The sequence below is a fragment of the Trichoplusia ni genome, chromosome 9 (genome assembly GCF_003590095.1).
Source record: "Trichoplusia ni isolate ovarian cell line Hi5 chromosome 9, tn1, whole genome shotgun sequence".
NCBI lineage: Eukaryota > Metazoa > Arthropoda > Insecta > Lepidoptera > Noctuidae > Trichoplusia > Trichoplusia ni.
In genome coordinates, this window is record NC_039486.1 from 2716045 (window position 1) to 2741335 (window position 25291).

General features: G+C 32.1%; 1 protein-coding gene across 1 annotated transcript in view; it reads right to left on the reverse strand.

The window, feature by feature from the left end:
• Positions 1-25291, reverse strand: part of LOC113497162 (zinc finger and SCAN domain-containing protein 21-like) — an 80007-nt gene that overhangs the window by 9109 nt on the left and 45607 nt on the right. Inside the window, exons 2-5 of the mRNA XM_026876568.1 lie at positions 17694-17804; positions 17213-17384; positions 11249-11515; positions 9943-10112 (exon numbers count right to left, since the gene is read on the reverse strand). Of these exons, the coding sequence (XP_026732369.1) occupies positions 9943-10112; positions 11249-11515; positions 17213-17384; positions 17694-17804 (720 nt within the window). The remainder of the gene's footprint in view (positions 1-9942; positions 10113-11248; positions 11516-17212; positions 17385-17693; positions 17805-25291) is intronic.

A 25291-nucleotide genomic window follows, 5' to 3' on the forward strand; every position in this document is an offset into this window, starting at 1 on the left:
GTGTGCATGTATTATATTTAATGTTCTGTAATACAGTCCAGTACTTAGGATGGTACAAGCAATATCAGTCATTATTATATTCTTACAAAGAAATGTGACATTTTCACGAGTTTTTATGGACTTGAACGTGTAAATTAATCTTTATATTTAATTAAATAATGCAACGTTTTATTCTCGCCTATTTATCGTGGTTGTCCGACTAGTTTCAGACCCAACTGGAGCCCTAAATCATTCTCATTAAAGTACTCTTTTTATTTCTTTTATTTTATTATTCATCAAATGATTTCAAAATCATCGATACAAAAAATATCAAATGTCTGTCGAATATTAAGCTTGCTTGTCAATTTTTCAAACAGCCAATCACTGTCATAATCACTTGAATTTACAGCCAAATTATTCGATCGAATAGAAATTAGGAAAACACCCGTTAAGCTGAAATCATTTGTTTTTTCATAAACGTAAACATCAAACGAATGCTACATTTCTCTATCAAGAGATAACAGTCCATTGTCCTACTGCGTTTAATATTCACTGTTCTACTTATGAACGCTAAAACTACTAAATTGTATACGCCTATGATATAGAATGACCATACAAGAACGAAGCTAGTTATAAATTGAAGCTTTCTCATACATTCGGTATGAAGCCGTAAACAATTCTCTAGAAACGTCCTTTCATTTTGCTAAACATTAAAATATGTAAGTTATTGATGTTCTGATTACGACGATTCTACAATTGAACTATAACTTCGTTGATATTGGCATGATAAAGCTTAGAAATATATGTTTAAGACTACGTGGTATCGTAGCTATGATAAAGATTTCTCTTAAATATAACATGTGTGTACTACCTGCACCGTAGAAGAGAAATCCCTATGAATCATAAACTTACATATATTGTTAAGAAAAATAGATGGAACCCGTGACTAGGACCTACGAAAAATGAATTTAAAATATTATTCAATAATGGGTATCAGAAAACTGAAAAATGAAAACTTTGAAAACGAAACCGTTATTAACCTTAGGACTATAAATTCTTTCGCAAACGGTGACGTCAGTCTTTGTGACGTAAACATCTTTTAAGATTATAGAAGATACTAGGTCTTTAGTCTTTACCAACATTACGTTCAACAATTGATTGAATACCATATTCATTTGTTACAGATACTTGCGTCGCCTTTTCAAGAAACAACCTCAATATGCTTTGATTTGTTTGACGTTCTTCTAGTTTACGTTTCCCTACTTTAACGACCAAATCGACTGAATGATGGCTATGATTTCATCTTAATTTGTTTGTATAAATATCATTATTGAGATACACCCAAAAATATTGCTACTAAAAAGTAGTTGCTAACACGCAGTAATCAAGTATATTTCTTAACACTCCCTCATTTCTGCAGAGACAGTTACATATAAAAATGTTATTTATTAACCATTCAAACATCTAATTTTGGTATTAATTACTCGTCTGTACTCTCTATTTAGTGAAAACAAGATGTGACTGATATACACACGTTTTTATGTAGATCAAAATCAATTAGAGACAAAACTTGTCTTAAGATGTTTTCACATGCATTTTTGAAGTTTGTTAATCACTTATTAACACTTCTAAGATAAATTGAAAAGATAAATTATATGCAATACCTTATCTATCTTATAAATGCGAAAGTATCTCTGTCTGTCCCGCAATGATTTTTATTTACAAATATGTAGATTTTCTAAAGCCTGAGGAAGGATATAGGCTACTTTTAGCTGGAAGAAACGTCTTGAAGGGTGGGTAATGGAGGGTTAAAGTTTGCATGAAACTTCTTTTTAGAATGGATTACTACATAGTTTCAAATTTTGCTTAAATATTGTTTATTTAAATCAATGAATAAGTAACTCTGTCTCTCTTTGTGAAATAAAATCTAAAATTTCGGGAGGTTTTAGAAAACAGGATACTTAACACTAAGATGTGGCTATTAATGGAGGTAAGAACACGAACGAAACCACGGGTTTCATATAGTTAATACTGAAGTACAATATTTATTGAGACGTTTGATCTAACGGCTTACTTCAATGCTTGTTTTATATGCATATAGACAAACGATTCTTGATTGGACACCAATTTTGAAGCAATATAAAAAAGTGTACCACTTTAAATTGTCAACTTGCTGTCTTGTTAATTACTTACGTCGGACCGAGAGGTGGATTGTGATTGATGAGATTACTTATTTAAAGTAATAATAGGTGTCATGATTTTATGTAGACCTTGGTATTTTTAGATTATAAGTATTATTGGATAAATGTTTTCCTAATCGATTAAGAAGATTATGGTATAAGGGAGAAAAAACTTTTAATTTTGAAACTGGCTTTTTTTAGTTCACACAACGAATTGTTAGGATTATTTTAATAAACATTATTCTTTAAAGTAAATAAAGTAAATTTTCATTACATGTTTAAATATGATATCGTAATGTATTTAATCGCTATTTTTTATGATATATGTTCTATAAACTCCTTCCTAATGAAAAATTACACAAGTGTCGAACTAATAATTTCTTTGATAATGATTGCTAACATAAAATGGATCAAACAAATAACAAAACCGAAAATCAAACACGATTACACAATTTTCGCTCCCGTCTCTCGGTCTATAATAAATTCGATCGGAATGAACGCTGCCGTCAAACTTGACAGATATAGACATAAACTAGTCGTCATATAACGCCCAGTTTCATTATACGAAACTTCGAAAGTCTTCTGTAACTAATAAAAATTCATTAAAGCGACTTCCTGTTGAAACAAGTAGAATTATGGTTTTAATACTTACGTATTATACGCGGGCCTAATTATCTTGCTCGGAATGTTACTCTCGCCAAATCGATGTGGCTTGTATTCATTTCAATTAATGAAATCATATTTTTTTTTACCGTTTTATTTTGATGTGTTGAATCATAATGAAATGATTAGCCGTTTATGCTGTTTTAGTGTAGTTATTATTTTTTAATGTACTACCGATGTGACGTGAAAGTTTTAATTTTTGTTCGTTATAGTAAGCTCCTTGGGAAGACTCGACCGTACCCAGCTTTTTTAATTTTATGCGCTTAGTACTAAACCATAATATACGCAGCGTTATTGGCGAGATTATTTAAATCCTTCGAAGTACAAGTTAATGGCATAAGAATGAACGAAGCAAGGTGTTTTCCAGAAAAAAATCACCATAAAAATAAGTCCCATCTAAATGTATCACTATCCAATATGTAATGGCACACAAAAACCGTTTTTAACCGATTTTTAAAACCCTTAAGGCAGGTGCACACGACAGGCGCATGCACGCACCGGCCACTACGTTTTTTTAATGAAGATTATAAAAGCAATATGGCATCGTAAAAGCTTGTATCAATTTATTCCGGATAAAGATATAAATTTATTCGACAATAACACATTATGTCGTATTGTTAGGCTAATTTATAAGGCATTAGACAGGATATTGTGCGAATAAGGATGTATAAAAGGCAGTAATTAGTCTTACAAGCCGCAGGTTTCTTATACACATCATGCTGGGTTTATTACCTTTATGTATCTTGAAGTCTTTGAAGATCAGATAAAATTATAAAACGAGACAAAATATATGTAGACTAAAGAAAAATAATACAATTACAATCGAAAAAAAAAGTTGAAAATGAATATGAAATTTTATTTTTATAAATATTAGTTTCAATTAAAATAATTTATAATTATATTACACTTGACATTTGTAAGCACATTTTTACAGGCATCAAAAGTTACCATCTACCTAAACCCATAATACTTACTCGGAAAAAATACCATCTATCCAAACCCATACCACTAACTCAGAATCAATGCTTCAATGTGACACTTCAACTTACATAACACAGTAAAAATTGTCGTCTATAATTTGTTCTAACAACAGCCTTTGGAAAAGCAGAACAGGAACCATAAAGTAATTAAGAGACAGGTGGCAAATCCATCGTATGTATCCATCAGGTGACTTTTACGACTTAGGAGCAGCTGATATAATTATAGATGTTGTTCTTTCATTTCCGATTGACTTTGATTTCTCGGTCTTGAGTGTTGGATTATTTTATAATTCTCTCAAGATACGTTCTTTGGTTGGTGACAGGTGACCTTGTGTTGGTGTATGAGTTGTTCCTACTTCTTCTAAAAGATTAGGTTTAGAATGTCGTGCATTTTGTTTTTGCTTTTCATCTCATCGATCACCTCTTTCTTTTAAATTACTTTATTATTAGTTATATGGATTTGCATTTTGCTCAAGCTCTCTATAGTTTTTGGTTCACGTTCCGTTGTAATTATCATAATTATGTTTATCATCATTAAATATGGCAAGAGGACCAGTTACCCTTTTCTAAATTTTCGATAGGTCAGCCCAAGAGGCGGGTTTTAATCGAGAGGCCTCGGTTGAATAAAATCCGTATTTTTGCTAAGCCTCTTTACATAGCTGTCCATCCTATGGATGAAATTTATAAGGAAACAAATACAAATTTTGAATTCAATGATTGGTATCATACAACATAACTGGTCGTAGTATTGAAATGCAAATAGTCAACATCCGTTTATGCAGCAAATATTTGCAGTAAACTATAATTAAATGAGATTCAAACAAAACAAGTGTTCGATCGCTGACCAAGTGTCAATCCGTTGTGGAATTGACAAACGCAAATCACATTCTGATTTGAGACAACCACCAATCTTATTGGCTCCTTGTTACTCAAATTGTGTGGTCCAAGGGAGAAAATGGAGCTGTAGCAGTAATTATTGAAGTTTAAAAAGTCAAGAGAATTTAATTTAGTACTAGGGTGCCGGTGATTTCGGTTAACTTGATAAAGAACCGTTTTACCTTAATACCTAATGATAAACCATACATTTTATAAGTTAGCAATGAGTGCTGTTAGGTTTATTTAAATAATTTAATCTCCAAACAAAGACAAAGCTTTGGTTCGATGACAAGGAAAATATTTTCATAAATTAACAAAGAAAGTTAAATCGCTTTTCTCATACAATTGTACCACAAACCGCCGCTTTGTGCGGCAACCAATTGTAGGGACACAACACCGTGACAGACGAACAGACAGAATGACAACAAACAAATAACGAACCTCTAACGAGTGGAAAAGTGTCAAGCGCACGCGCAGATTACCGCCTTGTAGGATACCGTTTTAGGAATGGCGGAAGAATTGAGGCAGATTTTCGGAAGGTGGGTATCAATGTAATACGCATGATTCATATGTCGAAGGACAAAAAAAAGTACCAATCAACTGTATAATGGACAAAAAAAAACAACAACATAAATCAATTCAGCAAAAAACAAAAAAAAATCTTGAATATAATATAACACTCTCGTTGCACTCTGGTATGCAAATAATAATAATATATCATATAGAAAAACTTACTCAAACACTAGAAAAACCAAAAAATTAATTAACAAGAATGAGAATAAAAGTTAATGAAATCAATTTTCCATCTTAGACGTCAATCCATCATTTTAACAAGGAAACCAGATCTAATCCATCGTCAAAGAAAACCACCGAAGCGACAATCTTATTTTTATTTTTCTGTGTCCAAGATATTTGTATATCAGCCGCTCTGACAGGTGACGTGTCCCAACATTCCGATGACATTACACACCTTTAAATATATGAATGTGTCTGTTCGTCTGTTTTTCAAGAAACTTCTATTAAAAAGCGTGTTAAAGCTGATTGCATGTAGAAAGTTTACTTTACAGCCATCATAATAGGATGTTTTTGGTTTCTGATGTTTTCAATATTTCCTTTTTAAGAGATCTGTTGGTTTAATGATGTTATATTTTAAATATTCTGGTTTTGCATTCTGGAATTTTATTTTAAATTTAAATTACGTTTTTGTCTACACTTCGTTCAGAAATTTGTTTATTATGTTTGTCCTTTGCATTTTATTTCAGATAAAATGGGACTGCTTATAGTTTTTCTGGAAATACAGCTGAATGCATGGCTCCTTACAATCCCAATGTATAATTCCTATACAGCAAACCTTCAGAGCCGTACATAACGTCCAATAACTAGACCATAAAGTATCTACCTACCAAATCCATGGCTATTGTGTATCACTCGATTCCATCAACCTATTGTGAAGCCTGCATTATTATTTAGCTTTCCTGCACTTAACTAGCCGTCCAATACTGTCCAGTTTAATTCAGCCCTGTGACAGCTGAAAAGATCCATTTTACGAGGGAGAATAGCCGATCGATCAAAGACCGAACGAATAAAGGATAGTCTATCAATTTTCTTTACTCGCACATGTTTCGAACACAGCTAATCTTGATTCGAATGCGAATAAATGGAAGCGGAATTTAATTTTTATTTTGTCTTGTTGACAATATAAATTGGTGTTAATCGGTCCTTAAGTATATGTTTATGCGTTTAGGAATAATAAGTGGATCAATTAACAACATTTATAGGAAATACTTTCAAATATCATGCTTAATGTATACTTTTATTGACGTAACACGCCTTTTAATTATAAGATTTATATAGTTGTGTTTGTATTGGACATTTTAAAATATCGCTAAAATGAAATTTTCCCGTTCATTTTTTTTATCATGTTAAATTTTGAGAATTCCAGAAGGCTGTCAAAATGGAATATTTTATTGAATGTGACAAATTTTATGGTAGTAGGAAAAAAGGTTGTTGTTAACGTCCAAAATTCATGTTCCCATGAGTTCACGAACCGTATCGTATACAAGACGTTGCCGAAGACGCCACAACCATCAGACCGTGGACATATGGTTCACACGATCGTATGTGAACCTACGACATAACAAAACAAAAACGACGTAACTCCAAAATACTAATTAATATACACAAACAAAAATAAATCATATTCATTAACGTTATGATTTATTTTCGTTTGTGAGCTTGTGAAAATTAAGAAAATCCTACCAAATAAGGAAAAATATTAATTTTTGAATTTACATATGACCTTTTAATGTCAAAAACAGGACATTACTCGGCTTCTTTTGTTTACGCTTACTTGTGCGATTATTATCAGTACCATAATTAATTACGCTTTTGTTGTCATGAAAATTTTGGTATCGAGATAATCTTTCAGTGGGTTGTAATAATAAATGCTACATAGAATGTTAAATGTTATTTAGCTACTTACTATATTTTACGAAATTAGAATATAAAATAGAATGCATATTCAAAATATATTTCCTTTTTTAAATATAGAAGCCATTCGCCATTACGCTAAAAAAAAACATGAAAAAAAATAATCTACAAATTAACAACAAAATTCGCTCTATTCGATTCGATCGATAATTTATTTGCTTTTCTCGTGATTTCAGCATTGTTTGTTATTGACGATACATCAGTATCGATGCGTCACACAGTATGCCCATAGATGTTCCCACGTTGACCTGCAATTTATTGGCCCTTACTTAACTGTAACTACCTGTGACCGCACCTGCGTCTTAAGGAATAAGGGATGTAGATCACGAAGTTGTTTTTTTTTGTTTTGTTCTTTTTTTGTTCGTGTTGTATGGTTTTGTGATATGACTCGTTTTTTGAGTGCTTTTAGTTTGGTTAGGTGTTGTTTTATCTTTTTTAAAGTATGGTAATATTTTTTTTTTGTTTTTCTTTTTTGTGATAAACTTATTTTTATATATTTTACAAATAATATCTCTTGTTTCTATTTATTTTGTTCGCCTCTATTGTTAAACACAATCTGATTTACATTTTTTATCGAAACGATATTTCGTCGATATTTTTGTATACATAATCTTTTTTAAATTTCACATGTTTTATCTAAGCAATATTTTCTTAGTTGTTTCTTTTGTAAATGTAATTTTTTTAGTAATAGTCTCTAAGTAACTTCTTCTTTTCTTTTTCCAGTTTTTATTTGTGACAGCCCTGTGCCCAGTGACCGTGTACACTTGTGTGATTTTCTTAAGTCGCGGACACATGAGGTCATAGTTAAATAAGTAAAAACTTAAGGTGGGGCGTTATGGGAACTGAGCACAGTAACTCCACGGTATTATAAGGCTTTACCGAACCGTAGTATAGCACTTTAGTGTATTATCATCACTTAGAAACTACACTTAATTAACTCGGTAGTATTTAAGAATAATTTTCTTGATGATCTTCATTTGAATTTTTACTGTCTGGAAAAGATACCTACTATTCTGTAATTAGTCTAGTATTTTAAACTAAATTTATGTTTTAAAGTCAAAGTCATAGCACTTCTGATCACTAATTTTGTTTTTTTTCCCCATATTTTAATTCAAACTTACTGACTTATGTTTGAAGCTTTACTAGATGAATTTGTTGGAAACAGAAATGGCAATGAGAAAGTTAAAAAATGAATAATACATATAACAGCCCAACCACAATTACCCTATATTATAATCAACCACTCAAGCAAATTACAAAACATAATCACGGAACTAAGTCCAGCCAACACAATACCGACACATCGCATGCAAGTTAAATAGTTCGACAACAATAAGAACAGTAATTAAAACCATCACAAACAAACCACGCAATGAAAAAGGATGCGTTTATGTGATCATAAGAAAAACTGTAATGGCACCCATTGTTTCAATCAAGGATAAGACGTTTTTTATTACTAGATTGCACAAATGTATTACAATCGATGTAGGTTTCCGTAATTGTGTTAGTGTGGTCTTAGTTCATATTTCAAACGTCATTCACACTATTGAGACGGATGGGTCTGAACTTGTTATAGATGGGGAACAAATGGATCGTGGTGACGTCAGTGGTTATAGAAATGACATTAGAAAAGAGGATGAAGATGATTATGTAGTTAATACCTATAAAATCATCATTGAAGTAATAAAACACAAGAATAACGATATTTTTACGATTGAAAATGACATTCACGATGAAACAATAAACTGCTTATAATCAAGTAGGTACTGTAACCTGATTATAAAGGTAGTCCTTCAAATAACTTAAAATATGCCTTTTATGATAACAATACCAGTTGACGTCATTTCAAACAAAAAATATGTTGATTTTACACAAACATCTCCATTGTTATAATCAAATATAAATCATGATATTTATCTTAAAACGTAAGAAATACGACAATTATTACCAAAATTCAGAATTAAAATTTGGGTATAGAAATATTTACCACTTTTAATAAAAAGATGTAGGTATATGTAAGATTTTGGTATATTATACAGAAAATATAGAAGCAAATGCAATAAGAAAGTCCAAACAGGTATTATTCAAAAATCCCGATCACTTATGTTGTCCGATTTTTCATATTATTATCATACCATCTGTCATTACCTTATAGTTGAAAATGACGTAGTTAAAATAAAATTCAATCAAATCAAACTCGATTCAAATCCTAAACCAAATAACAACAATGCTAATGACGACTCATTTCTTAGCAAAATCGAGCGTGCGCTAAATAAAAAACCAAATGATTTTCATAAGGTGATTCAAATCAACCTACGACCTCTTCCCACGGGTATGGTCCGATGGGCATGTTCTACGGACCGATGCGCACACGCACAAACGTAGCTGTGTGAACTATATAACACGAGACGAAAACAAAGGATCGAGGTATACTGATCTGGGAATGAAATTAAATCTTATGTTGGTAATATTAAACTGAGAAAATATTGTTCATATTTTGATGGCAGAATTTCCGAACTCTGTTTCGAAATAAACACTGGTGACTGAAGCTATTGTCCTTTAACAATATTAAAATTAAACCCGATTTACTTTTGCATTTAAATACAAATTTTCAAGTATCAAAAGTATTCTATAATCTAGATACTTGAACGAATAATTATGCTCTTTTTTTATATTTAAAATGCCGATTTTCGTGGGAACTACGTTGTAACCAAGGATATTTTCATGATGGAAGTGGGTTCCGATAGAAAAATGCCAAAGTTTAACTGACTAACCTTTATATGCGTCATCCTATGGTAGTAGAGGTTGGAACTGGCTGTGAACCTCTTCCCGCAGTGTTGGCACTGATGAGGTTTCTCCCCTGAATGGATTCTTCTGTGCGTGTTCAAACTGCTTGATGTACTGAAGCCTTTGTTGCAGACCATACATACGTGAGGCTTTTCACCTGAAGTAAAGACAAAACGTTAGTCCTATCTTCATTGATTTTAATACTAGTAGTTCTGTTTGTGTTGGTTGTTTTTACATCTTTGACTGATTCCAAAAAACGAATTTTATATATTTTTCCCTGTCTATCAGAGCATAAAATTTTATCAATTAATTTATATTAAATGCTTTCATTACCTTAATTATTAATTTGAAAACAAAATTATCTTCCTCAGTAGATTAAGACATTTTTTGATATTCACCGAAATCACTTAGGTATAGGCTACTTTATTGCCAATATTTAATTGATTGTAAAAATGTCGATATTAATTCTATCCGATTTACATTTCGATGTTATTTCTTATAGAGTTGTAAAATTGCAGAAATCGAATTCTTTAAGCGTCTCAATAAATGAATTGTGGAAGTAATAAAATGAGATCTAGATATTTATTTTCGTAACTAAATCAATAATACATATGTTGTATATTACAGTAGTTGATTTGTTCATTATTTTTAACGATTATTCCGTCTACATTTTTATTATTTTAATCAAGGACTACAAGATTATGGAACTTTCGATTGTAATTATATTCATATACATAATCTAGACTATCTCCATGTGGTTTTTGGATTTCCTTGATAGTGAAGGACTGATCTTGTATAAAAGTCTTAACGAAGGAGCATCAGACCCATCATCAGAAGAAAATAGCACACATTACGAAGTTAGGTTTTTTTTACCCCACATATGAGTGAATTCACCTTACTTTTGGAGTGGATTAGCTGATGATAAACATATTTTTATGAATGAATCAAGCATCATTATTATGTTTGGGTAACTATTTAATTTAATCTTATCAGCCAGGCGGAATACGGTGATAAAAAAAACTGCTGTTAAAGTAGCATTTACATAAACATTACTTAACGTGAAATAAGTGTGAGAAAAGTAACATTATCAATTCTGGTTTGACTCTCATGTTGATTTTATGTGATCTGAATAAAGATTGGGATTATAAAAATCCTTGATGAGGTCTTTATTAACTTCGACGGCGGAGACCAATCAGATAACTAAACAGAATCATGTTTTATGTTCAAGTGTAATACCTTCTCAAATTTGAGATCGAAGCGTTAATAAATATGCAAAATGAAATCCATACTGACCTGTATGAGTTCTCATATGACGTTTTAACAATGATGGTCGATCAAAGGCTTTCCCACAAACTTCACATGGCAGCAATGCCCTTTCTGACTTCGCTGGTCTTCTTTGGATTTTTGGCGTCATATCCAGGAGCTCGTTTGAGGAGCCCGCAGATGATGATGTTAAGGAGTCTCCTGATACAGATTTATGTTCATCCTCTGCACCAGAAGGAGGAGATATAGGGAGTAGGACTCTTGATAAAAGAGAAGTGGAAAGGTCAAGAGGAGAATCTGCGAAAGAGAAAATAGAATTAGAACTTTTTGATAACTGTTTATTTCTACAAACAAGGAAAGAGCGAAATTGTTTTTAAAAATTGATTTTTGGGTCCTTGTTCAATTCCGATGGTGATCTAAGGATCAATCTTTAAAGCCCTTGTCATAGACGTTCAAATATCAATCAATCAACTGAAAACATTCCCAATTCTCAATAATTTATATCAACACAATTATGTTCATTTTTCTCCAAGGGTTAACTTGACGAGTAAATGTCGAAAACAATAAATTTTATTGATATTACTCAATCAGACTTCATTATCAAGTATTAAAATATATTTTTATGCTAACAAGTAACAAATCTTATAAACATGGCTTCCTTTTGACATTTCACGTCGTAATTTATCATTCCATACCGTCTACACACAACATAATTATCATTCTTCATAATTCATTATTTTCACTTTATTGATTCTCAAAAACTGCTCGCGATAAACATCGAAATGAATTTTACGGTGATTAGCTGGCCAGTGGGAGCTTTTTATAATTCAGATCAAATGTTTTTATACAATTCCAATCAAGCAAAATTTTTAATGAACCGATTTTATTGACAACCGTAAATTTCGCTATGGATCTTTGGACAGTTTATGTTTATTGAGACCCGTCTTTAAATTTCTTTGATACAATTTAATTGGCGTCGACAATTCCGACTTTTACTATTGAAGGCTGATCTTCAGTTGTTCGCATTGAAGTTTCCGCGGAATTATAATGGAGTGGATTGCAATAAATCTCGTCTAGTGACGTCGAATGGCATGGATTAATTAGCGGCGTGTTTGTGTTCTAGATCGTGGATAGTTGTGTTTCTTTATCCGTTGTAAGGGTAGGTGTATTTCAAGATGAGAGGATAGAAAATGCTAGATATGGAGCGGCGACCGGACAGATGGGGGACGATAATATCTCTCGCTAGTCGACTGTCTACGCTTAGTTTTGCCTACTTTATTTGCGTAGTGATGTACGGCCTTATAGGATTTTAATTTATTTATTCAATTATGTAGACTGCTACAGATAATTGCATCTAGGTTTTTTATAGGATACGATAAGTAACTGTGCTTAATAAAATACGAACGTAAGCGGTTCCCGCTTTTGTAAATGATTGAACTTATGGTATGGCACCAAGATTAGTATCTTAGTTAATTATTTTGAAAGACCAGTGTTTAAGTTTGTTAGTATTTTATTTTGTAGTTTTTTATGGGATTTTGTTTTTCGCTATGTCGGAAAATGGATGTCAAGCCATAAAGTATAGTATATTAATCTTACATCTCACATCAACACTTTCTATCGTTAGTCATTTATAGAAACATTTTTTTTTATTCTAGTTAATTTTTTTTAGAATATTAAAATAAAATAAACAAAAAACAACCCATTTTTAGATAAGACAAAATTTAACAAATATCTAGATTTTATTTAGATCAGCATTCATAAAACGGTCTTCAGATCCGATCAATATAGGCACAAAGGATGCCGCCGCGTTATCAAACCGTATGTAACTTAACTGGTCTCTTAGGCCAAGTTTATACTGAGAATATTCATAGGAATACCTTTTACCTGGTATTTCTGTAATAACAATTACAGATACATTTGAAACAGTATATTAAAATTCGTTCTGGAGAATATTAGAGGGAATTTGTTGGACATGATGTTAAATGAATTTAAAATCGATTTTCCTTATTATTTTACATATTAGTTTTCGTATTTTTATTTCTTTGGTAGTCTAGTTTAGGTCAAATGATGTTGAATATATTGTAGAATAAGTATGGAATGTTCTACGTGTTTTGCAGAGCAGTTTCATTTTATTTTTTTGTTTAGAGAATTGATTGTAAAAAAGTAATTTATGTACCAATGCAGATATAATTTGTGTAAAGCTTTTCGGCAATAACTAAAATATATTAAATATTACTTTTTGCTATTCGTCTATTTTTAAAGACGGGCAGTTTTTTGCGTGTTGTAGATATATGACAACACTTCACACTTTCACCAATAGACCAACATTGGCCGTATTGGTTACACGAATCACCTTATCGAATGCCCGAATCCTTATAATTTATATACTACTGTACTTTCAGCACAATGTGCGCGTCTTAACTATAAAAAAGAGATCAGGACAGTCGACTACCGAACCAAGTAGGAATTCCCTTTGATGTGCCGACTGTATCGCGCTTTGAAATAATGTCGCGATATTTTTTGTGTGTGTGTGTGTGCTGTTTTTGGTGTAGTATTGTTGTGTGTGTGCGAATGCTGGTTATTGCCATATTTAGGGGTTGTTGGTTGTAGTTTTAATGTATGTATTTTTTTAATAACCTACATGGCATTGGTTTACGGTTGTAAGTTCTTCATCATATGTTATTTTGTAATTATTTTGCTAAGGTTTGTTATATAGTCTTAAATTATAGACCACTAGCTGTTGCCCGCGACTTCGTCCGCATCGTTAGAAGATATATGTTATGATTTATACCTACCCTATTCTTTTCATATTTTCCATTGTGTCTTAGCTCCTATTACTCGCAGCGTGATGGTATATAACCTATAACCTTCCTCGATGAATGGTCTATTCAACACAAAAATATTTTTTCAATTTGGACCAGCAGTTCTTGAGATTAGCGCGTTCAAACAAACAAACAAACTCTTCAGCTTTATATATTAGTATAGAGTATAGATTGGTAGGATGTTACTGGAGAAAATATAAAGACAAAATACGAGTAGAATTTTAACAAAAAATATTCATCCGTTATTTATACCAATTAGAAAGTATTTCTGTAGAACAAATTAACTCGCAACCAACTAATGACATTTACAAACAATTAACATTAAATATCACTTTGTTAGTTATTAAAACTTGTCACAATTTTTTACAACACAGCCTCCTAAAATTATAACAAGATTTCTCAATATATTCGTGTGAAAATGTCCACTTAAGTAAATACTTAGTCTAGTAAAGTGGTTGTTTATAATTAACTTGGATCTTTCACTTTGACGCGTCGCTGTGAAGATTGCTATTAGATATAAAACGTTTTGATTTATTAGTTTTATAGTTCGCGTAGTGATACAAATTGTTGAATGTAAGATGTGCCTATTTTTTATTTAGATAAAGCATATATTATCATTGAAGATACTTTTGTTTAAAATTGCAAAATGTACCTAAGTGTGTATAAATAACAAAAGAGTATTTTTATGTACTCAATTTTTTGTTTGGATTCAATACTTTACTCTTCACTACTACAATTTTTTAATAGAAATGTGTTTTAATTCTAAATCTTAAAGTAAGAATAGTATATAAAATAATATTATTCATTAAAGATAATCATTCTATTTCAAAGATTATGTGATGTAAAGAAATATCCAATGTGTTCCCAATATTCTAACCAATTATGTCATATAAAATGTAAAACGGCTTCAATGAAAAAAAGCTTTTTTGGTAATGCGTCAAAAATTTATAAATTTAATAACATACTAGATGGCATATAAAAATTCCTTTAATAAAGTTTAAATATAATCTACACTCACTGCTAATTGAAAAATGTTACTATGCTGTGGATGATTTCCTAAATGATTCATTTTAATTAGTATTGTATTTCTTTATTTCCTCTTAATTTTATTTCTCATTGTATGTTTCGATTCATTTGTATGGTTTAAATAGTACCTAAAAATGTATAAATCCTTACTTAATTGTTATATTTGTATGCCTTCATGGCAAGGCATAGCGCTCCTTATGTATATTTAACACCAGCATTTAATGTACCTATGTTTAACAAATAAATATTCTTGATTCATCGCAAGCATAGTATTACAAACATACTTTTACTTATCCTAAATAAGTCATTTCCCATTCAATACCTATAAAACAATAATAGAGAAACAAAATCGATTTCAACAAATGAACCGTATTTATCAGCAGCAATCATTTTTGAACCGTCAATACTTTGGAAATACTCGTAAACAATATAATGATACGTTTTACTATTGGATAATATAGCTCAAATGTAATTTGTAGTAAATAGAGCCTTATAGGGAGAAGTGAACACTTACTTTATGGATCTATGAAAGATAGTTACTCTAGAGAAAATAGGGTGACCATTAAGGTGCAATAAGAAAGACAGGGTTGAGTCGGGTTTGACAGGTGTCATTTTGACAATCTGACTTAGATTAGAATAGGATGCTGGCGTAATCCAGTAACTTTAAATAGAGTATTTTGGCTAAATCTTTAGGTCTGGAGAAATATGCTTATGCATAAGACTCGAGAAGAAAGAATTTATTGTATTAAACGACTTAAACTATTGTTATCATTGATTTGCGTGCGCGTTTCTTTTAGTCTGTTGTAAAGAAGGCTACTAGCTACCACTGTCCCCCATTGTTATTGAAATTAAACTTGGTCCTGAACTGATGTTCCACATTGAATGACGACTCCTATCCTCAAGCAAGTTTTATTTTTTTGAAGTTTTTTTTTTCCAAACTATTCTAAAATCTACTGATTCAAAAATTGGAATCGTAAATCAACAAACCGTTGTGAGCTAAAGTGGTTGTCCATGCTCAAACCTTCAGTATATGGTAAAAGATCTGTGCCCTGGCAGCGAGATCATAGTCACAGTCACATCATGGAAACCCTACATAAATTAATGAGTTTGCTAAATCCAAATGCAACCACTACAACTTCGAACTAAGTACAAAATTGAGTTCTAGAACATAAAATTGATATTATAAAACGCAATTATATTTACTATTTATCGATTTGATAACTTTATCGTATATGTATGGGTATTTTTGTTTAATGTGGGTTTAATGGGACTATAATTATAACTCAATACAGTTAAGTAAACTTCGTAAAACTGGAAGAGAGCTTTTATATGGCAATGAGAGGAGTTCAGGCTATAACGTTTAAATGATAAGTGAAAAAGATGATTAGTATTTTAATTATAGTGGACACATATTGTAGGTAATTTTATGACAAATTAAAACTACAAAATTTGAAGACTAAGGAAAATTACAGTACTAATACTAAATAACTATGTAATAAGCCTTATCTAAAAAGAGGAATGATACTCTATAGTAGGTATCTAATATAAGTAGGTAATAGCTAATCTAAATTTTATTACACTTCACAGTTTTTGAAATGAACTTTGCATCGGATCGGATTATGAGAAAAAAATCGTCAATTAATTTAATATTTTTACTCGCGATGCGTCATAATAACTGTCTGGCAATGATTTATGGTTTTCAATGTTTTACGCTAACTAGTTTCTGTTAGTAATTTCACTTAATTTTAACGATAATGTTGTGAGAATTATCTCAAGTGCATTATTGGCTGCCAACTGATTGCCGGAGATGAGTTCTTTATTTCTAAGCTTCATGATCAATCATAAAGACGACTTTTATGATCAATCATAAAGATGCAGATTCTGATAAGGGTAAATTTCTTATCAGAATCTTCTAATAGTTTCGGTGGGTTTGTGAAACATTCAAGCCACATGCACAAAGATACTCAGACTCTGGACAAGCATTCGTGGATTACAAAAACGCTTGTAATACTGCGGTTAGTGCTGTGACCGAACCCACTCGAAAGAAAGAAAAGGAAAGCGTTATACATGTCTTAGAGCGCCGTCCTTTTTCCACAGTATTTAGTTGAGTAGCGGTAGTGAGTTACAAGCGTATACTTGAACGTACCTTCTAATATTGAGTCCATCGTCTGTCTATAAAGGTTGTTCCTCATTTTAACAAAGAACATCTCCTCCGGTCTTTCAGGGAGGTAGTATACCACTAGTTCTGTGTGCGCTGACACTGGCTTTACTGCTTCATATACTGGTTCACCTTTCACCTTTGTGCAGACTAGGTTTACCTGTGAAACAATAAATTTTAGTGAAAGAAATATGTGTACGTACTGGATATGGACTTTAGTTGTAATTATATTGAGCTTCAATTATCTGACTGCATGGCAAAAATCCTTCCATCATTTTTTTTTAAACTTACTTGTCAAATAAAGATATCATTGCAAGGGAGATGATGAAAAAGGGGGGGCACTGGGATTCGAATAAAGCCACTATTTTATTTTGAACTCCAATCCCCTTCGTTTTAATATTATTTGTGGGTCAAGTTAAATCTCTGATAATATCGATTCTGATTTGTTCTTTGTTTGTAGTGCACTTACTTGTGGTCCATAGTTATCTGATACTCGCAAGAATCGAACCCAGTTGCAGTGGCGGACTTGCACGCCACCCGACGTGCAGACTTCGTCGAACAAACCGAAACGGTGTCGGATCTGATGACAAAGATAAACATGCTTTAATACCATTGAAATGTGTTTATTAGGGAATTTCTCATTCTTCAAACCTAGTTCATAATGAAAACATAATGGAATATGGCCGATGAAGTTCGTTGAGAATTTAGTCCGGATTTCAGTTATTTTTAATATATGCCAATTTAAACAAGAAACTTTGATATCCGTTTATCCAAATTTTTATGTTGGGCACCTATGATCAATGTTACTAAATTAAGACAGACATTTTCAATGAAAAAAACTCAGAAAGTACTAATATTACAACGAAGCAAGTTCAAAATCATATTAATAATAAATAGACTAGTGTTTAAGTTCAATCTAAAACAAATGAAGATTTACGAGAACCACGTAATTAAAGATCCCTAGCTACAGTAAAGCAATTTCACAATCTATAAAACCAAAAACCAACTAGCTACAGAAACTACACAAATTAAACTTTCTACGCATCTGAGCTGGATTTCAATTAAAGATAACAGTCATTCATATCAGAAAACATTAGCAGTCAAACGTTGAGAGCAGTACTGACCACATTATCATAAAACCAATGAAAATTGCCCGTGCATTTCTCTAAACCTACGTGTCAAAGATTAAACGAGTTGCAGCGCAGATACGGCACTAGGCAGTTTTGACTTGATTTCAAGTTTTAGATTAGCTATCGGTAAATTCGATTGGGTGCAACTGATATCGCGTTATCATTTATTCCGTTAGATGGTATTTTTTATGATTGTGGTTTCAGATTCTACATGTAAAATTTAATATTTTAAATATTGTCAAAAAAATACACAAGCATATACTACATATGTATATGTTTTATTGGTCTTTATTTATAAGAATTTAACGTACCTACAACTTTTGTTGGCATTATTTTCCATTCAAAGTTTATATACGGTGCTAACTTATTAGGCAAGATGGTAGCTATATCAAAAGTGACAATTTATGCAGAATATTTAAATGCATCTGATAAAATCATAAAAATCTCTTAATAATATATATCACCTTTTTGGTTTTCTATAACCAGATGAGAGAAGATAAAAGCTATGATTAATAGTTCTTAAAGCAGTTTGATAAATTACATTATTAAGAGTTCAATCGTGACTAATTTAATTAACTTTGTTGCCTTTAATTATTTATCTTCTGCGACTTAATTAAACTTGTGTGAATTGGAGCTTGTACAAAACTAGGTCACAGGAAATGTTAGACTAAATTACTGTTATTCTAGCCTTTAAGATTCATATTGTACTGAGAAATATAATAATTATGACTTAGAGTTACATATAATTTATGTTGAAATAAATTCAGATGTTATTCAGAATATTCTTTCAGATAACGGGAAGAGCATTTGTTAAAGCTCAGGTCTAAATAATGACAGTTATGTGACAGTAAATTGATCAATATCAACTCTGCCTATTGCGGTCCTCTGTTAGACATTGGCTTCCACCAAGCTACGCAACAACACCAGGCTTCCTGTCTTCCGCATCCAATCATACCAAGTATCAATTAAATGTCGGTCATAATCTTCTATGTTTAAGATAACTCATTTATTTACGTTTGATATTATGAATAAGACTATAATCTAAAATTACCACAACAAAATCTACTTTCACAATATCCAGTCTGCTCTATTTAATCTATGTTCCCTTTCAACAAACCGCCAAGCTTGCGTTATGCGTAATGACGTGAAAATTACAACAAATATAAACGCCGCGCATGCGCAGAGCCGCAAGATTCAATCCGCCATGTTGCAATTAACAAGCCTGATACAGCTCTCAGATAAGGTACAGTTAGGTTTGTTAAATTAGTTAATTGAATGGCTATTTTTGGTCTGATATTATTGGAAAGAGTTTGGATACTATTTTTTTACTAAACTTTCATATCAAGAATGATGATTTTTATAATAACTATCGTGAGACTGATTCATTATTAAATGATGTAACGGTTTACTCACGCGTATTTATCGGGGTAGCCCGACTCAGTTCGACTCGCGATCCCGCCGCGTCTGCTCATGATTAAGGACTCCGGTTGGGTCCGAAACTAGTCGGGCTACCCCGATAAATACGCGTGAGTAAACCGTTACATCATTTAATAAAGAATGATGATGGTATAAATAATGGAATGGCATGGATTTATATTACTCCCGTGAACAAACCTCCCTGGTGGAATTTGGGATACCTATACAAAATAATAGTTTCGCAAAATTTAAAGTTACAATAATAAATAAAATCAGTATTCACAAACAAACACATTATTACCTACCTGATAAGTCAAGGTTTTCAAAAATCATGTTTTAAGTAGCTCCACTGCACAAACAATTTTTTTTTTCATACCAATTTTCAAATTTAAAATACCATACCATAACTATATAGAAATATACGAAATCTAATCCATAAATGAAGCCTAACCATAAACAGTTCAAGAAAAGGTTCAAGATTAAGGAATCCGTTAATGGAACAGGTTGTCAACGTACTTACTAATAATCAATAATCAGAATAAACAACTGACACATAAACATCAGTTAATATTTATTTAACCGCAATTCATTTAACTCAGATAAGCTTTATGACGTTAATAAGTATGAATATTTATCAGATATTACTTAAATTAGACGTGGCCACGAAATAATTATGCGTAAAGTACAATAAATATGGAAATTTATTCAGATATTGTACTTCGGCGGACTATTAATTTTTAAAATATGGTTTCGATAAATAAATCTCGGTGAACCAAACGACAACTGTTGGTTTTTAATAATGTTTATCGAAGTTGTGTTGACTTTTTTATGGAAGAATAATAAAACTATTAATTAGAGTTTATTAATTTGTCGATGAATAAAAATATGTGCGATAGAAATGTTTGTAAACCCATCGGTAGGGATCGTAAACATTTTGTCAACGAATGAGTTTATACGTATAAATCTATGTAGTTGTAACGGCTTAATTTTACTCGCATTATCTATTTTATGTCTCTTTTCCTGTCTTACTGTTTTCATGTGATTTTGTTAACAAGAATCTGATTTAAGTAGTGTTTTAATGAAGTAACTTAATTTATTTTATTGGTATTATCAGAGCTCAATAAAATATACAGTATTAAAGCAATATTGAAACAACAAACACTTTTTCATCAATTATAACACAAAATATAAACTTATTAAACACCGGATTACAGTTTCAAAACAAAACGTCAATCGTCTACTTTTTTGTCTGAGTTTCGCATAGTGGCCGCCATAAATCTGTGGTCCCGTTATTTAGAATAAATTGCAACCGTCTGCAGTCCTTTGTAAAGTCAGGTTTTTGTCCATATGATGCACGCCTAACCGCTCCGTATGGGAACCAAATAAATACAGGGTGAATTTTTGGTTATGTGACTCACTAGGTGACTGTGACGTATAAGGATATGAGAAATAAAACAATGGATGACTTTTTTAGCTTAGGTAGAGTCGGTAGAGTGTAGGTCGAATATGTCACTAGGATTTTGAGTCGAATATGTGTGGATGCTGAAATGATTGGCTTCAATAAACAATGGTTTTGGTATTTAATTTAGTGTGACACAGAACCATAATGTTTGTTGTCTGTCAAAAACAATCAAATATTCATTTCCAAATCAAATTTGACTTCTATAAGAAAACAAGATTTGAATAATAAATAGATGAACAAAAGTTTCGTTATAAATATCCAATAGTCATCAACAATCAAATAAAAATACTTCTATCAGAAAAAAACGTTCACCTAAATATCGCCTCAAGCCTAAAAGGGCTTGAATGGAAATAAAAATCACCGTTAAGTCACTCAATCCAAGTTTCCAATATAAAAATCAAATTCAATTATTGTTAAGAAAACAAGGTTATATATCCAACCGATTTCTTTGCCATATCAATTAACAAAGAATGAAACGTATTTTTCAAACTGTGAATTATGATAAATACAGCTAGTTGCATTATAAACCTTCGCTATGGCTATTAAATAAAGTTTGTTAATAAACTGCGCCCTACAAGTCGTTATAGAGCAACTTAAAATTCCGTACGTCGCCGGCAGTCGATCCGAATTCATTACCGATTGCCGCAATCGATTTCTGTATCGATTTTTAATCAATCTCCTAAATGGTCTCTATCAAATTTAATTGACGTCAATCGTGAGGAAGTTAAAAAGCGTTCGGTATATTGATCGATCTGGAATTATCTTTGAGAAAGTAATGAAAGTACCGATTATTATGTTATGGTGACATCTGAAATCGATTGTTATCGAATTATATAGAATCGATTATTTTTTTATGAACGTTTGAGTTTTTGTTAAAATGTTTACTGTGTAATCGATTTTATTTATCGTGTCGTAAATTTATTGGACTATAGAGCTGTGAGCACCGACATAGTTTGACATTTGTAAAGGCTAAGCCTGTGGAGGTTCTGACCCCGTACACAGCAAACAGGTATATTTAGAGGAAACGAAGGAATACTTTATATGTTTTGCAATTCTGTCTTAATGGCCACTCTTTTCATTTGCTTGTGCGTGTAGCACTTTATTTGGAACAGTTCATAAATGCTTAAGTAACATGTCAAAATTATGACATTCTTTAACACTCATGTCACTTTAAGTCACATCTCCATCAGTATCTAGTTATTATCTTCCGTTACCATTACATAAATAAACATAATCTCTCTAATCCGTATCCCCAAGTGAGCCTCTATAAACAAAATCATAATTTCACTGTCACATTACCGTGATATCCTCACCTGCGCACGCGCAGTACCGCGAGCGATCACGATCAGAGACCTACCATTTACCTTTAAAGCAAGACTGCTGCCGGTGTGGGAGGGAGAGGGCCAACTAAACAGCGTATACATCGTCTTGCTTTCACAACAGTAATATTCTTACTTTAAAAAGTGGTAGTAGGTACTCTGATCTACAGAAGCGGGCGCGCCTGAGGCGTCAAATCGTTCGCCGTTCGCGCATGCGCAGTATGACGTACCATTCACATGGCCGCGACGGTAGCAACGATTTTATCGGTGAAGAGAATTCTTAATCTTATGGCTTGGATGGACCGTAATTGGATTGATTTTAAATGGGTGAGGGGTCAATTTTTTTGTAAGAATTTTTATGCTGATTTGACCTGAGTTATTTTAAAAACTTGGACAACGTTACGTTTAGAGAGAGATCTACCAGTGGAGGTCCAGAAATGTATATGGTTATGAATTTGTATTGAAGATTTGATGGTATAAAACCTTCATGATTGATAAACAGGGAGGACATAAACCAATTAAAAAATAAAGACAAAAAGGCCGGATTTATTGACATCATAGATGACTCTCCTTTATGCATGTTGACAAAACTTAATTCTCAGTAACAATTTTCTAAACAAGCAATAAAAACAAACTGTAACTAATTAAATTAAATGCAACTTAATCCAACCAAACAATTTACTTCACAACACAACAAAAACAATAAGAAAAGTCGTTCTGTAAGTTCCTTAACAAATAAATAGTAGAAACAGATGTGTAATGTCAGTTGTGTCAGCTCCCAACACTGAATTCTTATCTCCTTAACGAGTTTCATTCACTTCTGTTTTAAATTTTAAATTTAAAGTGCTTTTGCTAAGCGTGAACCTTTTAACTAATAATTGCTGGGCGCGGATCACGACTTTATCTTAGATAGGTTTTAATATTGTACTTAGGACGAATAATTGTTTTGGATTCGAATGAAAATGTAGAGATGGGATTTCTGATTGGATTTTAATGCAAAAAATTTACAATGTTGACGAATATTTTAATGTTTTTGAGGTAGTACAGGTATGTAAAATTAGGGTCTGCAAGTGAGTTTTCCCTCTTTAATCTTTTGTCATTCGAAGTGGATTGAAAGTTCACTAAAGAAAAAAAAGGCATAAATATAATTATTCATATACAAATATGCATAGATACGTAGATTTGCACGATGTACAAGGGATGTTAAAGTTACTCTGTTTAGGGCATATTGCCAATCTTTGTACACGTGTGCCCTATGGGTCAATTACACTAAACGGTCTTTCAATGCTCTGCGGATCCAATACAATAATGCCTTCAGAGTACTTTTGGGACTACCGCGATTTTGTAGCGCATCAGGGATGTTCGCTGATGCAGGTGTTCCTGACTTTGGTTCACTTGTGAGACAGCGTTCAGCATCACTGATGCGGAGAGTACGCGATAGTTCTAACAGTCGGGTTGCTATTGTAGCTGGTCATGTAGATAGCCCCATAATGTGGCGCTGCATGACCAGACATCGACCAGCATTTAGTTACATAAAATAATATTTAATTAATTCTAGAGTAGTTTTTTGTTTAGAATTTATGTTATACATAACTATGGACTATTATAAAATAAGTCTGAAATAAATATTATTATTATTATTATTATTATAAATATTTCTTAAAAGACAAGCTAACTCTTAACATAAAGAAACGATTGTGTAGTATATAAGTAGCGTCGGTCGCCGTTCTCTTGACTACATCATGATTACCATACCAGTAGCTCACGGCAGTTTTCTTATTGGTAAGCCACAGGAATATAAAAATACTTTTGAAGTACATATATCAAAAATAATATACTAATTTCAAAAGAGTTCTTAAACAGAAGCCAAAACGCGCGTCCGCGCCTCGGGCGCGCGTTTCTGACGGCACATGTTGTGCAGTTGGCAATTAGGTTGGGTTCCACTAAGCGAGCGCAAAATCTCAGCTGAAGATAGGTCTTTAAGTAACATTTATCTCAATTTATAGTAAACTAGCTGACCCAGCAAACGTTGTTTTGCCTAATAAAATATTTCTAGTTAGATGTATTTTTTAATACCAACAATATGTATACAAAATTTCATAAGAATCGGTCGAACCGTTTCGGAGGAGTACGGTAACTATTATCGTGACACGGGAATTTTATATATTAGAAGAAGATTTACTTAATTGCAAGTGTCATGTTTTCCGAAAAAGTAGAACGTAGGTAGCTTCATCAAATTTAAATGAAGTCAAGTAAAAATTAAACTTATGTAAATGAAAGATATGCGATTTGTAGAGCAACATGTGCACTAATGTTAAACTAGAATCCATATTTAGATTTTATCATGTAAACATAAATTTAAATTTTATTATAGTTCGTTCAGTAAGAACCAACTTTAAATAAAGGCATGATTGCACGCGCGGGCGCCCGTAGCGATTATTTGCCGCACGCCGACGAAATTGCACGCCATTGCGTTCGTGCGCCACAAGTCATTATATGTAAAGAAAGTACGTAAAATGCTCGTTAGACTATCGAATGATTTGAATTTCAAATTTCGGACATAATTTCTTACGTCCGTGGGTTGCTAAAATATTCGAATAGGTACTTACAGTATCCGTTCAAAATTTCAAGGCTTTAGGGATTTTTATTTATTACGATCCTGTTCTGTGTTTTGTTTTGATGGATAGATCAAATTGAGTCATTATTCTTACACTGTAAGTTATTAAGAAGTGCTCTTGAA